The 9,349-nt window shown below is 38.2% G+C and overlaps 1 protein-coding gene across 6 annotated transcripts in view; it reads left to right on the forward strand.

Annotated features, from left to right (window-relative positions):
• IFT140 (intraflagellar transport 140) overlaps positions 1-9,349 on the forward strand; it is an 80,671-nt gene that overhangs the window by 26,412 nt on the left and 44,910 nt on the right. For all 6 annotated transcript variants that reach the window (XM_040574432.1, XM_040574430.1, XM_040574429.1 and 3 more), the window contains 5 exons: positions 1,118-1,235; positions 1,696-1,823; positions 5,389-5,536; positions 6,707-6,838; positions 9,091-9,284. In XM_040574432.1, the coding sequence (XP_040430366.1) occupies positions 1,118-1,235; positions 1,696-1,823; positions 5,389-5,536; positions 6,707-6,838; positions 9,091-9,284 (720 nt within the window). The remainder of the gene's footprint in view (positions 1-1,117; positions 1,236-1,695; positions 1,824-5,388; positions 5,537-6,706; positions 6,839-9,090; positions 9,285-9,349) is intronic.

The following is a 9,349-nucleotide window of genomic DNA, read 5'->3' on the forward strand; positions in this document are numbered from 1 at the left end:
TCTTTTTCCTTTATTTCAATTTTTCTGAGATAAAGTGAGAGATTTACTTACATTTATTCTGGTTACACTGTGTTGCTCTTCTGACAAACCGCTATGGCACGTAAAAGATGTGCCTGACATAATGTCCAAATCAAAAATGTACTTGTTAATGACAAATATGATTTTGAAAAACATTAAGAGTAAAACAAATTCTCTTACATACTGTGACCAGAGGACTGCTAAACTGAGGTTGTCTAAATACCACATAGGACACAATTTGAAGGTAATGGATTTGGGCAGGTTGTTGTTAGCACAAGTATTGGATTGATTATGATGATTGATAGTGAAAGCAACTAGCTGAACTCCTCCGTGCTTTGTTAAATTTTCATGGCTAGTAATGACAATACCCCTTTTTAAATGATGACAATATATCACACCTTAATTTTAAAGTTAACAGAGCCGACAGAATAAATGAGAGGTCCAAACATGAAACCTGAGAATGTTATTTTTACAGAATCAAAGATTTTCCTACATGGGATCATATTATGGGTCTAAATGCCACTTTTTTTTCTGTCACATTCTTTAGATTCATGAGATTTGTCCTCTTCGCTGAGTAATTTCTTGGTTTGTATCTATAGCACTGGTGAGATTCTTCTGAGATGATAGTCTTTTGTAAATTGTGTGCAGATGGAAAGCGACTGGTATGATATAAATGCCATCTCTGTTCTCCAGTGACATTACTCTTTTTCCAGAGTTTATTTTTCCCATGCACAAAACTTCTGTGATGAGCTATTTTCAGCTTTACAGTACTGTTCAGCTTACGTAGGAAAAAGCAGTCCTCTGAATTTAAAATTCTGGTAGGATGTTTTGGTTTATAGTCCTCTCTTCGGAGTCCTGTAGGAGCATTGAAGATTATTCTTGCTGATTCATTGAGGAATGAGTGTTTCATTAATTTCTGAAAGAAAGGCAGGTCACAACAGGAGAGGAAACTAGAGTTTGGGTCAGAAGTCTTGTAAGGAGGAAATAATTATTTTTTTTTTAGGTCTTTTTTTTCTTACCTGTAATTTGAAAATGTTCTGGCTGATAGCTACTGTTGCTTTCTTGCTACCATACAACTTAAGGTTATTCCTTTTCACAGAGAGGCAAAAGTGCACTGCAATAGCAAGAACTTCTCTGAGCTGTTTCCTGGCCTGGGAAGCATTGCGTCTGTCAAGTGCAATGCTAATGGCAACAAAGTCAGCATCCTTGTTAGCAAGGTGAGGTGAAGCTCTTCACATACCACCCTAGGGCCTGACCATCAGTTAATAGACTGGTGCAGTTCAAGGTGATTACTGAAGACACAACGTTAACTTCCCAGAAATAAACCTGTATTTTCTATGAACAATATTGTTGGTCTTGAAAGTTTGCATGTAACTAAACACTAAAATTAAGCTCTGTTTAGGTTTTGTACATTTGGTGAGGAGAACAGCCCAGTTTTTTAGTAGCTCAGTAGAAAAGCTGTTTCGTAGCATTTCAAAGAAATCAAAGGCAAACTTGCTAGAATAGAGAAACAGCGAGAAATGTTATGATACTTCTTTCAAAGACTGTTCTTTTGTGATTGCAAGTACATAAAACTGTTGAAAACTGCATGAATCGAATTAGATGAGCATACCACCTGAACTTCAGATTTTTGCTTTTTACCTGTGTGCTTCAGCAACTTTTTTCCCCTTCTCACAGGCAAATGGGAGCATTGATTCCAAGATCTGTTTCTATGATGTTGAAGTGGACAAAGTTACACTCTTTAATTTCAAGGATGAACAGGGGAATGGTAGAGAGAAGCTTTCTTGTGGACAACGTATTGACAGGTAAGAAACTTTTATTTTGAAAAATATTACCTGAGGCTTTAAGTTAGGAATCTGTCATGTGAAAATGAGCAACATCTTGATATTGGTATTTCTCTGTCTGTGTAGGGATTTATACCAATTATTCTTTTCTAAAGATTCAACTAAAATGGATGTATTGTATACCAACCAATACTGTATCCCTTTCTCTTCCAATATGTGAACTAGGGAGTGTTAAATGAAAGTATGGAAAACAAGCTTAAAATAATCAGGAGGTGGTGGTGGTTCTTCAGAAACTATGCAGCTGAGTTAAGGAACTTCTTTAGCAAAGGAAGTTATAAATGCTGAAGGAAGGGTTCATGGAGGTATTCAGCAAAGAATAATGCAGTGAGGTAACTATGTGGAAGCCATATCTGGCTCAAGAGGTCTCTGGGGAGTATGTGTGGAGGTATATGACTGGAATCAGGGTCCTGGTCTTAGAATAATTTTGTTAAATATTGGAAACCTTCTCTTCCATGACAAGCTTATGAGATAGGAACTGAAAAAAAAAGACATTCTGGAGTTCCTCCTGAGGTAAAAAAAAAAAAAAAAAAAAAAAAAAAAAAAAAAATTATATATATATTATTTTCTTAAATTTCAAGACAATGTTTCATATGGATAAAAATTTCCATGAAACATCCTTTTAGAACCCACAGTTTTCATTTCATTCATACAAGCTGCTCTGCAGTGAATACGTGTATTAGGTTTACGTGGCAAGGTTTTGGTAGCAGGGGGAGTTGTGGAGGAGCTCTGTGAGAAGAATCTAGAAGCTGCCCCATGTTAGAGAACAGCCAGTTCCGGCTGGCTTCAGAGGCTTGAAGCTGAGCCACTGAGTGATGCTGATTGTGCCTCTGGAAGAGCATATTTAAGAAAGCTTTAAAAAAAAAAAAAAAAAAAAAAAAAAAAAAAAAACACCTGCTGTTCAAGAGCAGCTGGGAGAAAGGACTAAGAAATTAGAGAAACAACCCTGCAGACCCTTCCTTCACTGACGTTTGTGAGGAAGCGTTCAAGCTGCTGGAGCAGAAGTCCCCCTGCAGCCCATTGGTGTCATGGCGGAGCAGATCTCCACGCTGCAGCCCGTGGAGGAGCCCCCGGTGGAGCAGGTGGATGTGGCCTGGAGGAGGCTGCGGCCCACGGAGAGCCCCCGCAGGAGCAGGCCCCAGGCCGGAGCTGCAGCCCGTGGAGAGGAGCCCTCGCAGGAGCAGGGGGCTGGGGGGAGCTGCCGCCCGTGGGGGACCCGTGCTGGAGCAGTTTGCTCCTGATGGATGGACCCCATGGTACAAAGCCACGTGGGAGCAGTTCTTGAAGAGCTGCTGCCTATGGGCAGCCCCCGCAGGCTCAGTTTGGGAAGGACGGCATCCTGTGGGAGGGACCCCGCGTGGAGCAGGGGCAGGGAGGGACCATGAAGGAGCAACGGATGGTGAAGTGTTCTGGACTGACTGCAGCCCCCATTGCCTCTTCCCCTGTTCCGCTCGTGGGGAGGAGGTGGAAGAGGGTGTATGGGGGGGAAGTGTTTTTAGTTTGCTTTTAGCTCTCACTGCTGTAGTCTATTATCAGTAGGCAATAAATTATATTAATCTCCCTTACGCTGAGTCTGTTTTGCCCGTGACAGTAATTGTTGAGCAATCTCCCTGTCTTTATCTCAACCCATGAACTTTTTTTATCCTATTCTTTTCCCTCCTCCTTTTGAGGAGGAGTGAGAGTGGTGTGGTGGATCTGAGCTACCTACCTGTGTGAAACCACCATAATGTATTAGAAAACCTAGTAGCAAGGCACCAAAATGCAGTGAACTAGGATTTCTCATGGAAGTACACTGGGATGTTAGTACAAATTTATCTGGTTTTACAAAGATTTTCCTTACCGTATTTTTCTTAAGAAATAACAACCTTAGAAGAGAAGGTGATTTCATTTTTTCAACAGCTATGTAGATATTACAGGGGGAAAAAAAATAAAGTTGTTATTTTCAGCATTGCAAAACAGGAAAAAAAAAAAAACACAACCCAGCTCCTTAGTAACTATGGACAGTGCAAATTTTGGGACTTATATCTTAGTCAGTTAGGCAAACGATGTAATAAGAGTAATGAGAAAGTTGTTTTCAAGTGTAGTATCTTGTGTAGCCCAACAGAGGTCACTACAAACTAGTATTACTATTTCATTGATGCTTAAAGGCTAGGGTAAGTGTCAGCATAAATCTGTTTATCTGTACTTCGTTTTAGAGTATCTTGAAATCAAAATGAGTAAACTCATCAGAGAATAATCAGGTAAACTTCCTCCCCTTCTCTGTCCTCCTGAGGCAGAATCTAAACACTCCCAAATCATACTGTTTTTCAATTCGAGAGTAATTTATTTTGATTTAAATGTCATGGGAAGGACACTACATATTTATACTTTCTATTGATTCTTAATTTGCCTTCCATCTCTACTCCATCCCCTTCAAACACACCCCAAATTCCACCCTTCGGTGTTGACAGCAAAGAAAAAAATGTCTTTTTAAAGATTTGACACCTATTTATAAACATTTTTCAGACTAATCCTAAGCCATTGCTAAAATAGTCAGATTCTGTATGTCTAGATTCTTCACGTGGCCTGCACTAAGTAACATTTAAGTGCCTGAAGGAGGCAGTAAGATATTTCTTACTTAAACTGCAGAGGGTGGCTTTCCTAAAGTTGCTGGGGTTGTCCTTGTGCTTATTCTGCTATTTTGTAATGTCTCTGAATTCTTTTAAGAATGCAATATTAATTTCAAGCATAGTACTGAGAAAAGGGAATGAACAGTGGCATATCTAAAGACTGAGGTCCTCAGCTGCAGGTCATGTTCAATTGCAACTTCAGTTCCCCTCAGCATTGGGAAGTTCAGCAGTTGAAGGCGTAGATCACTGTATCTAGCTCTCTTTGAACTCTCAGTTCAGAGAGATCTGTTGCCTGAGAACATAAACTATTTTTCCCCCCATCGTTTTCATCAGTTTGCTAGTTGTAATCTCTTAGACCACCACCACCACCACTACTACTTAGCTGTATTTGAATATGAGGCATATGTACTAGAAACTTTACTGCTTATCCAAATGCATATCAGTGTACTCAAGCTGTCTTTAACCCAACTGGCTGGGTATCAAAAACCACCTTGGGGAAGATTGTAAAAACCTGCAAGAAAATAGAGCTGAGGTAGTCTCAGTGTTACAGTAGCTGGTAGTAGTAGTAGTTAAAGTTTGAAGTGTGTTCAAATGCTGCTGTAGGACATGTAACCTCAGTGAAGGCATATTTTGAGTGCCTGTTTGCATTTGTGACAGTATCAGCTGTTTTCCTGAAATGATTTATGTTCTATAGTCATGTTAGACTTATGCCAAATAAACTGAACTTGGCATTAGTGTATACAAACTCCTAGGAAGTTAGGAAGACGTATATAGTTAGCGTTGCAACACAAAGCTAGCAGTCAAGAGAACTGATAATCATTTGAAGGTTATCCCTTGGTTAGTCCTTATCTGAAGTTTATACACTGAATGGACTGGAATTATTCTGTCTCCATTTCTATGTTTCTTGTTGGTTTTGATAGGTCTGTTGTGGAGTATCCAGACTTGCACAGTCACATCCCTGTTCGCCATTTCTGGGACAACAGTGAACCAAGACTTTTTGTATGTGAAGCAATTCTTGAACCAGGCCTACAATCTCCAAATCAGAACAAAAGCCAGACTGAGAGCACAGTATGGTCTTTTTGATTATTTTTTTCACTGTACATTTTATTCTTCCTATCTGAGTAGTAAATCATTGGTAATTTGTTAACCTGTAGTAGTAGTTGTATATGTTACCTTGTACAAAAATGAGAAGCTTCTATTGATCAGAAGTGATCTAATCAAAGAACTTTCTTCAGTCCAACAGTTCTTCCCTGCTTAACCTGCTAATGTGCTTGTAGTGGCCCTTACCATTTCGTCTGTAGGAGGAAAAAAACAAACAAACAAAAAAACCCGTCTCTTCATAAATACTAGTTTTGATTTTAAGTCCACGTTGAATTAGTGTGCTGATTTGTACGTGATTTTAGGTCTATCTCTTCCAATTAGAGATAGAAAGCCTTCTTTCTTCTGTTGGATGAACTGACCTTAGAAAAGTCATGGGAAAATCAATGTAGAAAGCAATATTGGGAAGAAAGGGATAAGGGTGGCTCAGAATATCTTGCAAAGAACAACACTTCAACACAGTATTCCTGATGTAAAGCAAAAATGTTTGGTTTCCACATGAAGCTGAAAAGTAAAAGGATGTGAAAGGAGTGCAACTAATTTTTTGGCCCTTATTCCACAAAACTTTTAACTGTGTGGTAACTGTTTAAGAAATGAGAAGCCTGGTTAACTCGAGTTGGAAATAAATCTTTGTATTTTGACTTGAATGAGTCAGCCTTTAGAGAACTGTTTAAGTGACTAGTATATTCCCTGAGAACTCAAAGCAGTCGATGAGCTGCTGAAGTTATAATGTTGTATTGAAAAGTGTTGAAAACAGCTGGGAGTATTTATTTGAACCTGAGACAGATCTCTGAGAGACTTGTAGAATAGCAGTCTGTGGCCAGGGACTTCTCTCTTTATGGCTGTTAAAGTTAGTTCCCACTGTGCAGAGGTGGAGTGCCCATTGCAATAGGAACATAGAATGATATATAATGTAATATATGTAATATATATGATATAATGTAATATAGAATGATTCATGGGCTACTTAATACAGGGAGAAAGGGTGCAGCTCTGCCCTTTCCAGCAGGTGTATGTGCATGTGTGTGTGTGCGCGACAGTACTTTCAAGAGAAGGTTCTACCAAATGAATATGGAAAACAAAATCAAAATGAAAGAAAGGTATTGCACCAGAAAAACAATTCTTTATTTCCTTTTCCAGATGGATGTTTGGATTATGTCGTTCTTCAGTAGTGAAGAACATGGCCTTTTGCTTCAGGACAGCTTCCCGTTGCCTTCATTGTACCAGGTTCTTCTGGGTATTGAGGTGCCATATTATTACTTTGCAAAAAAGGTGAGGAAATCTTTCACAATTCCTTCCCCTCCTGTAAGTGCAGACATGTCATTGCTTAAGGTTCAAATGTAACCAAACTGAGTCTGGGTTAAATAAATCCAATGGCAGTTGCTGCATAAAATGTAGCAGTGACATGAAGTTAATTCTAATGTGGATGTATTTGACAGCATTGTGGAAGTTACACTGGATTGGTTCTTCCTGGGTATTGCAGACTGGATGTGATGTGCAGGCACAGGAATAGTTACCAGGGATTGCAACTAAAGACGTGTTTTTGGAGAGGGAAAAAAAAAAAAAAGAAAAATCTTTATGTAGTCACCATTCCTCTTGTAGTTGAGGTGTGTGTCAGAGTTAAGTATGCAGTAAGAGGGGACACTTCCTACTAGCTTCAGCAGAAGCAGCCTGCTTCCTGTTGAAATTGAGCTTAATCCCCACAGAATACCAGAGTGAGGACTCATCTTGCCCTCTCACTGAATGCCTACTTGCTACAAATACTAGGAATGCATACTGTAACTTCTTAGAAACTTGACTATGAATCCAAAATTGTTTGTATCTTAAATAATGCTATCTGTACTAGAGAAAATAAAGCCTATTACCTGCAGATTGGTTTTCTGCTTAAGGTCTGACATGAGTTTCTTAGTGCGTGTTAAGATGATGATTTGTACTGCAGCCTACTTGTAGGGGGACCTAATACTCTGTTTGTTCTACTAAGGCATTTATTTTTGTGAAATCTTTGGGAACTTAATGAGACTTGTAATCCTCTGAATAACAGAACAATATAATCATGTAAATCTAAATTTATATCATTTAGGAGAAGTGTTAAACAAGGAGAATTTACCTAGATTTTTTAAAAATTTAAATATATTTAAATTCAGAGCAGCACTTTACAGTGTAGCCCCCTTCCAAAGAACAGGCTGTTGTACTTTTTCTGTGCAGATATAGCTTTTAGAGCTGCCATCTTTTACTTTCCCTTTTCCATCAATTTAAATGGTCAAAGATCTGCTGCATTTTCTAATCTTTTAATGCTTTTCCCATCATGTCTCATGCTATTTTACTTTGATACTACATCTCTTTTTTTTCCTCTCTATGGATTATTGCTGCCATTAGTTATTTTTTCGGAGGGGATTAGTATATAAACCTGTAAGTATCTGTAACTGCATTATTCTGCTCCTCTTCATTCTTTGCTTTTCTCATTTCCATTTTCTTCCTTCAGTAGGATTACTGTATCTTAGTGTCTAAATTAATTGTCATATAGTAATTCATTTTGGAAACGTGTTTTAGTATATGAATAGTTTGCTATAAATATAAGAAATCCAGTTGATACAACAAGTCTATCTTGACTGAGTTTCATTCCAGGGTTTCCATTTATTATTATGGCTTCCCTGTCCTGGTTCCAGAAATTCCCCAAACTGTAATCAAACCCATATGCGCTTTTGGTTTGTCTTTTACTGTATCTATTACTTTCAACAAATAGTATTTTTGGATTACCTTCTGTAATTCTTATACTTAGTTTTCTCATCTGTCTAACTATAAGGTTGGTATAGGGTATATGTGAAATTTGGTGTCCTTCGTGACTCAGATTATAATCTTCCACTTTCTGGTTTGTGAAAGCTACTTTGTTACATTCTAGATAGATTATTCGATATTGATGATTGACTTAACCATTATTCAGACAAAGAATAAAAATCAAGTTGCTTTGGGCTGGCTTTCAATGACTTGAAAGTATTATTGAAGCTTTAGAGGCTCCTGACCTGCCTGTTGTCTGGAGAATGCTTTGAATCTGAGGTTTAGTATTCATAAGCTTTACATGACGGCAAGAATAAAAGAACTGGGTCTGTATTGTTAACTTTCAGAACAGCACACTCATTTTTGAGAAAAAACTAACCCCAGAGAAGTTTGTCTGAAAACTTCAGAAATCTGGCAACTTAAAATAATAGTTTCTATTACAGTATTAGTTGTTATAATCATGGCTGTCTCTTCTGTGGTATTTTACAAATCTCTAAACTATTTACCACTGAAGTATTGTGATTGTTCATTATGATTCATGACATACTGATTTATTCTGTGACATTCCGTGTTCTGGGACATTTTTTAGGAAGTTCTGGAACATAGTGGTTATAATTGTGTCTGACCATGGTTCTGTCGGAACAGAAAACTTAGACTGTAGTGGAAATTGTGTAATTAATATTATTCAGATATATAAAGGAGTAAAATTCCTTGTACTTGATACCTAAATGATAATGTGCTTGTTTTAGCCAGGAGAAACTGAGAAAGGACAAGAGTCAGGCTCAATAAAGGTCTTGCAGATGGCTGCCAGAAGACCCATGAGAGATTTTATTGGATTAGGAGACTGTGATAAGACTACTCAGGATGCCATGCTGAACTTCAGCTTCTACCTGACTGCTGGAGACATGGATGAGGCCTTCAAATCCATCAAGCTGATAAAAAGGTACCATATGCATTTGTGTGCATTTCTTTATGAGTAGAGCTTATTTTCATTACGTTTCTATGAAG

The sequence above is a fragment of the Cygnus olor genome, chromosome 15 (genome assembly GCF_009769625.2).
Source record: "Cygnus olor isolate bCygOlo1 chromosome 15, bCygOlo1.pri.v2, whole genome shotgun sequence".
Taxonomy (NCBI): Eukaryota; Metazoa; Chordata; class Aves; order Anseriformes; family Anatidae; genus Cygnus; species Cygnus olor.